Source organism: Ursus americanus, chromosome 6 (genome assembly GCF_024610735.1).
Source record: "Ursus americanus isolate L20-20 chromosome 6, mUrsAme1.1.p, whole genome shotgun sequence".
NCBI classification, from domain to species: Eukaryota; Metazoa; Chordata; class Mammalia; order Carnivora; family Ursidae; genus Ursus; species Ursus americanus.
In genome coordinates this window covers 64,401,586-64,415,514 of record NC_142132.1, presented here as the reverse complement: position 1 = coordinate 64,415,514, position 13,929 = coordinate 64,401,586, and the positions used below count along the sequence as shown (strand labels likewise).

At 38.6% G+C, this 13,929-nt stretch overlaps 1 protein-coding gene across 5 annotated transcripts in view; it reads left to right on the top strand.

Annotated features, from left to right (window-relative positions):
* BICC1 (BicC family RNA binding protein 1) overlaps window positions 1-13,929 on the top strand; it is a 268,196-nt gene that overhangs the window by 241,816 nt on the left and 12,451 nt on the right. For 4 of the 5 annotated variants that reach the window (XM_045783141.2, XM_045783138.2, XM_045783142.2 and 1 more), the window contains 7 exons: window positions 787-948; window positions 1,536-1,732; window positions 1,870-2,002; window positions 2,529-2,685; window positions 4,763-4,928; window positions 7,585-7,624; window positions 8,016-8,170. In XM_045783141.2, the coding sequence (XP_045639097.2) occupies window positions 787-948; window positions 1,536-1,732; window positions 1,870-2,002; window positions 2,529-2,685; window positions 4,763-4,928; window positions 7,585-7,624; window positions 8,016-8,170 (1,010 nt within the window). The remainder of the gene's footprint in view (window positions 1-786; window positions 949-1,535; window positions 1,733-1,869; window positions 2,003-2,528; window positions 2,686-4,762; window positions 4,929-7,584; window positions 7,625-8,015; window positions 8,171-13,929) is intronic. The other variant, XM_045783139.2, reaches the window with a different exon arrangement.

The window sequence follows — 13,929 nt, the reverse complement described above, 5'->3', positions numbered from 1 at the left end:
CAGCAACCAAGTTCTTCCTGCACCAGAGCAAAGATTTGGTTACTCAGTTTTTTAAATGTTTTCATGTCTATTACTATCCTGTAATACTTATTACTTTAAAGATTCCTGGAAAGTTGTATACAATTTCATATTTCACTTTAGAATATATTTAAATGCCTGAAGAGAAGTTTCATTACTTAAATCAAACAATAAATCCTTAAAACAAGCAAAAAACAAACAAAATTTTCTGAGAAAAGTTTCACACTCATTGAGATGGACCATGGACCACAGGGAGGTCACGTGTTTTGACGTAAGGAATGCAAACTTCCACGTAGCTCAGCATCTCCATAAATGGGCCGAATGTAGTCATTCTACTGCAGGAGAACATTCCCCTATTCTCTGCGAATTATAAGTGGTTTGAAAAGAGTTTTTTTGGAAACAGAAAACAAGTGAGTTATACAGAGAAATAAAAATGAGTTTCCACTTGAGCAGAATTCTGTTCATCCTGGCTAATGGAGAGGAACGCAAAGCAGCTGGCATTGCTCAGTGACCCCGACTGTGTCCCTGGTTTACATACACTAACTTCCAGTTCTGATCAGCATCTCTTTGTAGACAGTCTGGGTTCTGTGTTGGAGTTGTATCATGCAATATCTCCTGTGAATATTCGAAAGAAGGTAATCTGTCGCTCATATTATATTTGGAAAATATCAGACTGTATCAGCGTGCATTCCAAGTGGAAATATTGGTGCGATCTGTATTTTTAAATCTTGAATTTATGCATATTGACTTGGCTTTCATTTATTGCAGGTCTTTTGGGGCCTACCACCTTATCTCTAAACACATCAACAACTCCAAACTCACTCTTGAATGCTCTCAATAGCTCAGTCAGTCCTTTGCAAAGTCCAAGTTCTGGCACCCCCAGCCCCACGTTATGGGCACCCCCACTGGCTAACACTTCAAGTGCCACAGGTGAGTATCATCTAAGTACAATCAAAGGCACATGGTTTTTAGGTATTTAAATAAAATTTGCTGGTGGCTCTGTTTCCTTAGGGAAAAATCATGGTTCAAAGCATACTGCAGCTAAACAGAAACTCCCCAGCGTGTAAATTAGTTAAAATGAAGCATGATAAAGGAGGGAGTTTTTCATGAAAGTAGAATATAATCTTCAGACGTGACAAACAGATCAGGAGAAAGAGTATGATGAGCAGGAAGCAGTGGCAAAGACACGTGAAGCTCACTGACCTGGTCATTAGGGAACGTGGGTTCCAGCTGGACACATGTACTTGGGAGTCACATGGACGTGCTAAATCTAACTAGTTTCCTCATCAGTGCAGTGAGCTCAGATTAATTATTCTCTACAGACTTCTTCCATTTTAACATTGTTTTGTGTTTTTATAGTAATGTTAAACCTATTACAGAGAGGTATCAAAATTGAATTCTCTCCTGAATTTGTAGCAACAAAAATGAAGTTTTTTGTTTTTACTGAGAAAAATAAAGTAATACTTGTTAAATCTGACTTTTTTCCTAATATCTGTCTTCATGAAATGTCATTGTAGGCTTTTCTGCTATACCACACCTTATGATCCCATCTACTGCCCAAGCCACATTAACTAATATTTTGTTGTCTGGTGTACCCACCTACGGGCACACAGCTCCATCTCCCCCTCCTGGCTTGACTCCTGTTGACGTCCATATCAACAGTATGCAGACAGAAGGCAAAAAAATCTCTGCTTCTTTAAATGGACATGCACAGGTAATGTCCTTTGCTAGAGTGGTGTGATCTATGCTGTTTGTAAGAGATAAGCCACTGGTAATATGTTTAAACTTTCACCTAAAATGAATTTTAGAATTGTGACCATATTTGTCTGTTATTTTCTGTTATCATTTTAGTCTCCAAATATAAAATACGGTGCAATATCCACTTCATCACTTGGAGAAAAAGTTCTGAGTGGGAATCACAGCGATCCATCTAGACAGACAACTGGACCTGAGCAAGCATCTCCCAAATCAAACCCTGTGGAAGGTAACTTTCCTTCTGAATTTCAGCCTGGTCTGTTAATTGGATAAAGGGGGTTGTAAAGTCTTTGCGGTGATTTCAAGTTGGTTTTGCTAACCAGTCATGACTCATCCTGCCTCAAGTATGCAGAAAGACATCTTGAATGAAATTCCAAAGAACACAGGAAGAGATAAACTGAAAAACATTTTCCACAGAAAATCACTTCCTGTTACATTGGAACTTCCTAAAGTGGATGTAATTGTGTAAGAGGAAAGCATCAATTTACTAAATGTATATGTATAATTTTTTTCCAAGTAGAGTATTTCTTTTTTTAAAACCCTTTCACCCCTAATAATCTTTTAAAAACGTGAGGGTCTTCTCTTTGGATTTCATCTTGAATGAAATTTGAGACAGCCTGAATTTAAAGTGTGTTCTTTGCAGCTGAAAGCTGTTACTCCTGGGTCCCCTTTGAGTTGGGTTCTGATTTGTTTCCATCGCAGGTGGTTGTTGATGATAAGGTGACATTTGGATTTTCACTTTATCCCTTCTGCAGGTTGTAACGATGCTTTTGTTGAAGTAGGCATGCCTCGAAGTCCTTCCCATTCTGGGAATGCTGGTGACTTGAAACAGATGATGGGTCCCTCCAAAGTTTCCTGTGCCAAGAGGCAGACAGTAGAACTGTTGCAGGGCACAAAAAACTCACACTTACAGTATGTATTTTAATCTTTAAAGGTCTTGATCCTTTGAAAGAAAATGTCTAACAGGCTGGATTTGTTTTAAACTCAGTAGTTGGTGTTCTTCGGTTCAAATGAGTTTGATCTTCTCCAAGAATTTTTTTTTTATTTTTCATTATAATTATCTTTTCTTTTTCCTTTTAAAAATTCTATTAAGGAATAGCATCTGGTAATTTTCACTCTTATATCTTCTGTATAGTGGTTGGGTTTGTATCTGGGTTCTCTAAACCATCTCTGTGCTCTGAAACTTTAACGTCCTCCCTGCTCTTCAGCAGGGCAATATTTACTCTCTGATTTTTCTGTTAGAAATTTTCCTGCTGTGAATTCTCCTTCGTTTTGCTTTGAAGTTCTAACTTAAACTATGGCTTCCTTTTCCAAGGTAGTTAATTGCTAACTCTGGTAATAAATACTTGACAGTTTCATGATTTTATTTGTTATAAACCACAATTAGTATAAATACATATATTGTAGTAACTGTAACTCTCCCTTACCATAATAGCGCAGTTACAAATGTGTTATCCTTGCTCTGTTTTCTTTTTCTATATACTTTATTTTTTCAAATAGACAATCTATTCACACTTTAAAAAAAAAAGGCAATACAGTGGAATGCTTCTATGTTGGAAGAGTTTGCTCCCATCCATCTCGGTCCACCCAATTTCCTCTACTGTCTTATTAGTTTTCTTATATACCCCTACAGAGGAGAGTATCTTAAGACAAATATAGCCTTTATATTTTCATTTCCTGCATTTCTTACTAAAATCTGGTTTGCTTTTATAAACTCTTTGGTCAGTTAATTACTCTTTCCCATTTTGTCCAAATCCACTTTATATGTGTTTCTCCTTGCGTGGTACTAGGAGTCACAGTGAACATTATTCAGCATAGGTTAGAGAAGTCAATTTGCTTTCTTCCCTGTGTTGACGCATTTGAAGGGTATGCCTGTTCCTTTCATCATTAAGTAGGTTCTGAACTTAATGATGAGGTTCCTCTCATCTAAATTAAGCTGCAGCCTCCAGAATGGTCTCTCTGCCTCACCCTTTCAGCAGCTCAGTTACTTCTTTATTTTGTTCCAGCAATTTTTTTGAACACAGAAAGTCTGATCTTGTTAACGCTCTGGCTTTAAATACACCAATCTCATCCATATCACTTGCTTCCTTTGCTTTGCTTACGCTGTTCTCCTGGCCTTCATGCTGCAGAGCCTGCCTAGGCCCTTTACATTCCAGTTCTGATGTCCTGTGTGAAGCCACTGGGAACTTCTGTCAAGCAAACAAAGTTCATTGCTCTGCCTCTTATATTCCAATAGCCTGTTCTGAATTCCTTTGAATTCCCCTGGCACAATGGAACAGTGAATAACAAAAGAAAGAATGAACAAATCAGATGAGCTGTATGACTAATATTGTTTCTTATTTCTCTTTTACTTGAGCTTAACATGCAATTGGATTTGAACTTGAGGTGCATCGCCAATCTTGCAATTCAGATGATTTTTCCTATTTTAAGGGACATTTTTATGTTCATCCATACATCCTGAACAGTTGTTGGGAAATATCTATTTATCTGATACCTGTGTCATAGTAGATTTGTTAGCAATACCAAATGCCTTTTACACACAGGAATTGGATCATCTGCGTGCTTTTAGATTGACTTGTTTCTGCTTAGACTGCGTATGCATGAGTCATTGCTATCTCTTTGATGTGTGCAAATTAGAAATCTTTTCTGTGTGTCTATTCCGTATATACCACAGACATACGCCATACATACTACATATGTTTGTGAAAATGTATCATGAAATAGTTTCAACTCCAGCTCTAGAGTCATATGCTTGGGTTAAAATCCCAGCTCTACCGTTTACTAGAGGTATGACCTTGGGTAAGGTACATCTGTTATCTGTAAAATGGGAATACTACTACTGCCTACCTCAGAGCAGTGTTGTGAAGATGAAATGAAATCATGCATGTAAATAGTTGACAGCAGTAAACATAGAGTAAATGCGCACTTAGGAAACAGTCAGTACATTTGCATATAAACACGGAGTGTTAAATTCCAAACTGTTTCACAGCAGCACTGACAGGTTGCTCTCGGACCCTGATCTGAGTGCTGCAGAAAGCCCTTTGGCAGACAAGAAGGCTCCTGGAAGTGAGCGTGCTGCAGAGAGGGCTGCAGCTGCCCAGCAAAACTCCGAAAGGGCTCGCCTGGCCCCACGGCCATCATATGTCAACATGCAGGTAATGGGGAGAAATGGGAGAGTCATCCAAATGTAGGGTGGTGGGTAGGGTTAGGGAATGGGGAATTCAGCAAATGCTTAGCGGTAGAGCAGAAAGTGGGTTTTCCTTCGGCACTCTAGTCAAAATTAAATTTAAATATATATGTAGTACTTAGGAATTGGTTTTGCCATAAACATTAAAAATGAAAAGCTTGAGTGAGAAGAATTCTTTGTATCGTATTAAAATTGACATAAAATGGTCTGTGTCACTATGTCTTATGCAAATGTGATATTATTTCTCTGTTAAAGTTTAGAGAAATGTGAATGCTGTTATTTTTAAGTATTACTGCCTCATAACATAGTCTTGGATAAATATAATATCTTTCTATTTAATGGCGATGATAAATTTGGTGTCATTTAGATCGTTCTAAAAATAACTAATGTGAAGCTTCAGGTTTTTGAAAGTAGATGCTAAATATCATGGATGACTATGTTAGTTGAGAGATTTTTATGATTATTTTAAAAAATTTCCTCAGCAGGGATCTTCTCTGTATCCATTTTTAAAGTATTAGGCTAATTACTCAAAATAGACTATTGATCATAAAATTCAGAAATTTGATTGCCATATAAACCACCAATATGAGAGAGAAGGATTTCGTACTTTGTGCTTTTAGAGACTCTTATAAACATTTGATTTCAGCATCAGAATTACGGGGTTGACTTTCCTACTTCATAGTAAAAGATTTATTATCCCCAGCCCCCCACCTCCCCAAAAAAGGGAAAAGCTTTTCACCGAATCCTAAAAACAAGCTGTCATAGCTATGTCAAAGGAAGTAATTCATGTAATTAAATTATACTTCTATAATTTTAGTGAAAACTACAGTTCAATCCTACTTGTCTGTTTTTTTAAACCTTCACATTTGAACATTTTTATGAGTTCCTAGATGAATGTTTTTACGAAACCTATGTCCTTTATAAAGTGTCAGAGTTAAAAAAAAAAAGACATTTGTTACATTTTCTCTGGTGGATTTATTTTCAGTTAATATAAATTAAAATTTTCTTTTGTGATAAGTACCCAGTCCCCTGTATGATCCCTTTTGATTTTTGTCCATCTTGTGGTTCTCTTCTTTTCCATCAGGTTTACACCCAGTGAACCATTTTGACATTCCTTTCTTTTAGGATGGATGAGAATGTCCTTGGTAATAGAGTTTCAACTTAAATAGATGTATTTATGCCATTAATGAAGAGCTAACTTCTAAAATCAGTAAGAACTCAACGATAATAGGCACCAAGCATTGACAGAGAAAGACTAAAGACTTCTTTGATTCCTGCCGCTAAAAATGATCTGTGTCTCCTGACCCTTCTTGGAATGTTGTATCTCTAGCTCTCTCTTCACACTTATCTCACTTCCTAATTTATTTTGTAGGTTTGTTTAGTTTTGTTTTTTTCCCATCCCTGCTAAGATTCTGTGTGTTTTCAGGCTCTAGACCATTGTTGATTCATTGTTGTATTCTTCTACAAAAAGCAGCATAATCTCTTTAAGCAGAAGACACTCAGTAAATATTTATTGAACAAGTGAACTTAAGATCTAATCATTAAAAGTTGATTTTAATTCCCAATGCCATTTTAGACCTAGGATTTCAAAAACATTATCAAACTGTTATCTAAAAATCTAGCTCCCCTGATTTACTTTCATGTTCTTAGAGTTAATCACACATCCTAGTTTGTCTGGGTCAGCCCATTTACTTTTATAATTATGGCCTAATTTTTATTTGTGGCACATTTCTCTCTCAGAGAAATGTGTTTCAGACCATAAATTATATGGGCATGCTATATACGATGGTATAGTCCTCCTAGAAGAAGGGTCAAAAGAGCTCTCACCAATTGGTTCTTGGCCCTCCTCGTAGGCCTTTGAGACATTCTTAAATCAAGCCATAGGTAGTCCCTAAATTGGAGAGTTGAGAACACTGGGTTTGCATTTGAGATGTAGCTATGTCTGGACTGCTTTCTTCAAAATGACCTGCCTGGACCCTCAGTAGACCTGACTCTGACGTCACGGAAAGAATGAATGGTGATATCCTAGTCCAGTACAAGAAGAGGTAGCTAGGTTTAATTTTATTGTATTGCTTAATGTCATTACAAATCAAAACTAGATATTTGTCATTTATCTCACTTCAAAAGCAAAGACTATGCCAATTAGGTTAAATAATTTAAGTTGTCTGAACATCATCCCATTTCAGGCCACACTTTATTTCAGTGAGGAGGGGATGTAGAGAAACAAAGAGGCCAGTAGATGACCAGAAAGCTTTTTAGTAATGCATTATTTTGAAACTTAGCCTAACCATCATGAGGTCATTCACTATACTGTAGCATCTATTGGTCCTGGTGTGTTAAATACTCACAGTAAATAGGACTTTTTCCCCCTTTTGAAGGAAAATTTCTAATTCTTGTCACTTTTATGTTAGAAGTAGTTAATTTATTCTAATTAATTAGTTTGAAAACATGTTTAAATTTATCAGACTTGTACTACATTACTGTCACATTATGGTGCAAAGCTTAACATGTGTCCTAGGCAGATTCATGGGCTGTAGTCAAAACCTTTGTTCTCTAATTATGGGGTATTGGCAGAACATTTGGATAGACTGGCAATAAAGATATTTTCTCTCTTTTATTTTCAGGCATTTGACTATGAACAAAAGAAGCTATTAGCAACCAAAGGTATGTGCTATGTTAATGATCTATATCTTGATTTTTTTTTCCCCTAGGAGACCCATAAAAATTTTCTTAGTGTTCGTATTGAATTGAGAAATTGGACCTTCACAAAAAGAAACCTAGAATGTTTAGGTTCAAGTTGCACAAATTTTGTTGAGGATGAATGTATTTTGTTGAATAGATTAGCGTTAGATCAACTAAGAAATAACGTAGCATTTTTCAATTTATTGTTACTTTGTATAAGGTATTTTATGAAGATATTTTAAGACACTTCGTGTTAAGAAATAATATTCAGTGATAATTTCTTTACATATATCGAAGAAACTACATTCAATATTTTATTTAAGAAAAAACATTAAAAATACCAAACATTTGTTTTATATGCTGTTTCCCAAAGCCATGTTAAAGAAACCAGTGGTGACGGAAGTCAGAACACCCACAAATACCTGGAGTGGCCTGGGCTTTTCTAAATCCATGCCAGCTGAAACTATAAAGGAGCTGAGAAGGGCCAACCATGTGTCCTATAAGCCCACAATGACAACCACTTTTGAGGTTCGTAGAGTCATGCCTTACCCATTTTTCCTGTCTGTTCTCTCAGCAAACAAGAGGTACCATTCTTTGTTTACATAAGGAAAAGTTGTTAATGGTGATTTGTTCTAATTTCTATTCCTGTAGACATATTGCTATCAAATTGATACAATCTAATATATTATGGTCTTTATGTACCTTCTTTCAAAGTTGTCAGTCAGCTGTTAAAGAGATGTAAATTTGGATACATGTGTTTTTGTTACAGGGAGAGTGTCACAAATGATAGAGCAGGGCTGAGATTAAGCAAAGGACAGATGTAATATTCCACAAAAATGTATAGAGAATCCCTTTATTTAAGGGTGTCACTCACTAGCAGACCCTCCATAGGGGGGAAAAGGCAAATACTCAACAAAATCAAGTTTTCAGATAGGAGTTAAAAATTTAGCATGTTCAGATGTGCCAGGAACACAGCAGGAAGTATAAACAAGAGCTCCAAAATTTTATGTTTCCCAGATGTTGGCTGCACTGCTCAGGGTGAGACTGGGAAGCTGGCATCCTTGCCGCATGGGGAAAGGATCCAGCGTTCCATACTCCTCAGCCAGGCTGCATGTGACTTGCTAAGCAAGGCCTTTTCAATCTGACAGTATCAGATTTTGGCTGTAAGCCTTTTGTGAGTTGGTGTGAAATAGAGCACACCTATGCACACTCAGTACTGGGGAGAGTATACAAACCCAAACATGGGTAAAAATCATGAATTCAAGAATCACAGTGTTTAACCAGAACACTGTAGACTGAAAAACAAATACTGGTTAAGGGTTTCATAATTGTTAGTCTAATAACTAGCAATTGTAGATTGACCTTTTCTCCACCAATTTTCCTTGTAATAAATTAGACTGTTGATGAAAGGCAAAAGCAAACATGCAATTTTTCCCATTGTTTTTAAGCATAAAAGAAAATACTAAGAAGAATAGTCTCTTGTGAATTTCAATTGTCAGACTTACAATAGCAACCTGGCAGCCTGTATTTAAAGACTGAAGTCACTGTCAGCAGCTAGAGTGTAGGAACCATTATGAAAAATTTTGAGGCTCTAAGAGGCACACTCCTCATTTCTGCTCCGAGAGAAAAGTAAGCTTTCCTTTTGTTGGCAGAGACATTAAAACTGCTGTGCTCATTCTTCGGTAAACTTTTAGTCAGTGCCCCTGTGGTCATCAGTTTCACTCACCCTTGCCTTTGCAGAATGGAGTGGTAGGTGGTTGATCGTGTTTCTGTAGTTTCAGAGATGAAATATTTTACTCTAGAAATGCTAATTCAGTTGTGTTCTCAAAGACCAGCAGTATGACCGGTTGAAATGATGACCATTCTGACAGTGTAGTGGTCAAGGGAAGGGGCTGTGGGGTCTGACAGCCACCACTGATACATGGACAGCTCTGAGGAGTGACTTCTCCCCTCTGAACCTGTTTTCTAATTTGAGTTGTTTTGATGATGACCTGAAAGAAAGCATCCAGTATGTAGCGTGGTGTGTGGTAAGTTCTCGTAATACTGAGCAGCTGCTAGTCTTTTGGCTGGAGAACTGTACCCTGAAGAACACCAAGCCCTGGATGAAAGTTGAGATTATGTATATGAAAGCTTATTGCTGGAAGTATTATTGCACATTCAAACTAGATTTGCTTTTTTATATCCAAAGGAATACCTCAGAGTAGTATATGAACACTGTGCAAGGAACAATTATCGTAAATCACATAACTTATTTCTTTGTGATTTATATGGTGCATTTTCATCCACAAGCTTATTCAAAGCTACAAGCTCCCAGTGAGGAAAGAGAGGCCCTGCTCAGCTAAGTGTCTTAGTTGAGGTCATGGCAGTAGATGTCACAGAAAGGACTTGAGTTTATTTTTCAAAATTTCTTTATACTTCTCTTATTAATGGTTTAATCCAAGAGGGTACAGAGTAAAGGTGGTAAGTCAATGATCTAGAACCATGTTGCCATAGCTCAGCATATAGAAGATTCACTTTGGAGGGGCGCCTGGGTGGCACAACGGTTGGGCGTCTGCCTTCGGCTCAGGGCGTGATCCTGGCGTTATGGGATCGAGCCCCACATCAGGCTCCTCCACTATGAGCCTGCTTCTTCCTCTCCCACTCCTCCTGTGTTCCCTCTCTCGCTGGCTGTCTCTGTCTCTGTTGAATAAATAAATAAAATCTTTTAAAAAAAAAAAGATTCACTTTGGAGAGCTTGGGAGAAATGCACATCCTTCCTCCAGGATCTCATACATCAGATAAGGAGCAAGAATCAAGAATCTACATTTTCAGTAAAAGCCTAGTGTGATTCTGATGCAGCCACCCTTCTAGAAACACTGCTTTAAAGGGGTATAACACTAGGAGGATGGTGCAGAAATTATTTCAGAACCTAAAAGACTCTTCTGCTCCAGCCCCTGTCCGAGGATGGATAAACTACTTTCTGGAGACAGGGATGTGCAGAGTCCCAACTCAGTGGCTGAACTCCCGCCTGTGGCTTTTCTTGCTTTGGCTATCTTGGGCTAGCCTGTTCCCCCTTCCTGGCTAATGTCTAGCAACCTGTTCAGACTGGAAGGTGGGGGAGAGGGTGTGAGCTGCCAGATCAGGGCATGTGCTTTCACCATGTAACCTGTTTTTATTTACAGCCTCTTCAACAGTGCTGATGAAAAGCTATAACCAAGCTTTCTTTGGTTATGGTGTTCTAGATTTTCCTTGTTGTGTAGGACTTGAACTTTTCTTCATGCATCCCAAATCCATTGAAAGGGGATGGAAGGGCCCCTCACAATAGCAAGATCTAATATTATGCAGCAGTTGCTGTCTGCACGTGCGTGCCTTTCCCTTAATTCTGCTAGAGCTCAGAGGGCTTAGAAACTGAGCAGTGAGGATTGCTTCTTTGGGTTAGGACGTGGGGACAAGGTGGGATGGAGAAGGACCTGGGGAAAAGTAGAACTTAAAAATTTTTATTAAAGGATGAACCACATCTCTGCTTATAGCACTAATATTTTGAAATTAGAAGGTGGCAAGAAACACTCATTTTTCCTTATTCTTTTCCAAACAAAGCAAAACAAAATGAAATGGACAAGTAGAATGCTGATCTTGAGAGGAAGCATGTTTAGCCAATAGGTTCTGGTGGGCGTGGGCTGCTCATTCAGTGCGCCAGGGATCGAGGCACACAGAATTTCCTGCTCTAGGAAGCTTGCTTGAGGCAAGAAGTTGATGCTTTGAGCTTCTTATTCGGATTTCTGAGAAGCTAGTCTTGAGCAGTTGTTTCCAGTTTTAGGGCAGCTTTGAGCCTGTTCCAAAGAGCTCCTTCAGATAAGAAGCAGGCCTCTCGAGGCACTTTTTGTTTTCTCCAAGACTCAAAAATGTGACCCTATCCACTTGATCAAACACTGAGACACAAAAGGTTGAACAAAAGGCTGCTTTGACCTGCAGTATCTCCGTAGCATCAACGGGACTACAGAAGGTCTGGGATTTTCCTTTTCTGTTTGCCACCCATCTCTGCCGCATATTCTCTGCAGCAAATAAAAACATGCATTGGGGGGCGCCTGGGTAGCGCAGTCGCTAAAGCGTCTGCCTTCGGCTCAGGGCGTGATCCTGGCGTTCTGGGATCGAGTCCCACATCAGGCTCCTCCGCTGGGAGCCTGCTTCTTCCTCTCCCACTCCCCCTGCTGTGTTCCTTCTCTCACTGGCTGTCTCTCTGTCACATAAATAAATAAAAATCTTTAAAAAAAAACAAACAAACAAAAAAAAAAAAACATGCATTGGGAATCAAAGATGGTTTTTGATTTCCCCACCACTAAGAGTAATGAGGCCGTCTGATTATTTTAAGTCTTACAAATGCAGGAATGGAGATGAGCTGCACTTTGTGGTACTTTAAATTAGTGAGTAGATAATGAACTAGTAGATATCACAAGATTATGTTTTACTTAATGTTTTTTAGAAATCACCGTGTTTGGCCAGGTCCGATATAGCTGTGTGCATTAAGTCTGCTTAGATCTTAGATGAATGTATTTTTATACTCAAAAAGAGTTTGGATGCAGAATTTTAAATATACGTATAAATACTACAGTAATGATCTTACTGACATTTCTGGTAATTGCCAGTTTTGAGCAGGTTCTTATTTCCCTCTACACTGGATTTATCTTGGTTGAAGTATAATGTTAAAGATGGTTTTAACTGAAAACACCATTTCTTTGGGCTCAGGAGCCTTCCGCCCCTTCCCAAAAGTCAGCAAAGGGCATCCCATAGATACAGGAAAAGGTATCTATAGATTCAGTAATTCCACAAATATTTATTAAGCACCCTTTGTGTTCTGGACACAATTTTAGGGATACAATCCTTGAATACAGGTTCTTGGTTTCATGGAGAGAACTTTCTTTTTGGTGGGTACAGAGATTCAAAACCAATCAACACAAGGAGTCATTAGGTAATAAAAGTCCCTGATAAAGACGAAGCAGAGACTGCTTTAGATTAGGTTGTCATAGCAGGCCTCTATGAGCAGATGACACTTAAACTAAGACCTAGATGACAAGAAAGGGCCAGCCTTGTGAGGATCGAGAGAAACAGTAACAGGCCTTGATCATCCTGGAGTGGTCATCCTGAAGTCAGAACCAGCTGGTAAGTTCATGGAGCAGAAGTTGGGTAAGGGGGTGGAGTGTTGAAGACTGAAAGTTAGAGAAGCAGAGGGTCAGTTAGGGAGCACCTCAGCCCCTGGCAAAGTACTGGAAAAGCATTATAAGACTTTATACAGAAAGTATCAATTGTTCTAATTTGCTTTTAAAAAATCAACCTAGTTGCTTTATGGAAAATGGGTATTGGGCTGGGAGGCAAGAGTAGAATAAAATGTTCATAAGGAGGCTATAGGTGACAGTTGTGGAGATGGAGAGAAGTGGGTAGATTTGGGGTATGTTTAGAAATGACATCAATAGAATTTGTTGATGGATTTGATGTGGTGGGGGAAGGAGGGACAAGCACAACTAAGAAGCTCTGCTCAAGCAGCTGGGTGAGATGTAGGAATTCTGGGGGAGGAGTGTGTGTGGGTGTAGCTGGTGGGGATGGGTAATCAACAATTCAATTTCAAGCACTCCAAGTTTAAAATGCCTACAGGACAGTAAAATGGAGTGTCAGATTGGCAATTCCGTGATTATTAGTATCAACAGGGAAGTCAACTCTGGAGGTAAAAAGTTGGAAGTCATGGTTGTCATTAAGCTCTGAAAGAGGTTGAGATTACTTAATGAGAAAGCGTAGAGAGAGACGAGAAGGAAGGTTAGGGCTAGGCCCAGGGTAATGTGCATTTGGAGTGGAAAAGGGGAGGAAGAGCCTACAAAGCTACAGGGAGCAGGCTGAATACATGGGGAGTGTGGTTTCACGATGCTTCGAAATAAAAGGTATTAAAAAGGGAAGGTGTGGTTATGCTGCTGCGAGATTGAATTAAATGAGTTTATTGACTAGTGAAAGATGCTCTTAGAATTCCCCAGCAAACATACTACTTCGAAAATCAGAGCACACTGACTTGAATCATGTAGATACAGTACAAAATAAAGTGCCAGTGATTGAATAAATGCCAACTCAGTGCAAACATTGACATCTTTTAAATTTTTATTTTTATTAGGGGAAATTAGAAAAGGTAAATTTTCCCAGGTATTTGTAATTTATTGGAAAGACCCTATCATTGTTTGGATGAGGGTAGTACGGAAGGGATGGCAGCCCTCTTTCCACTCTGACTCACTTAGACTGGGAGCTCTATTCCTGTCGAAGCATTGGGTCTA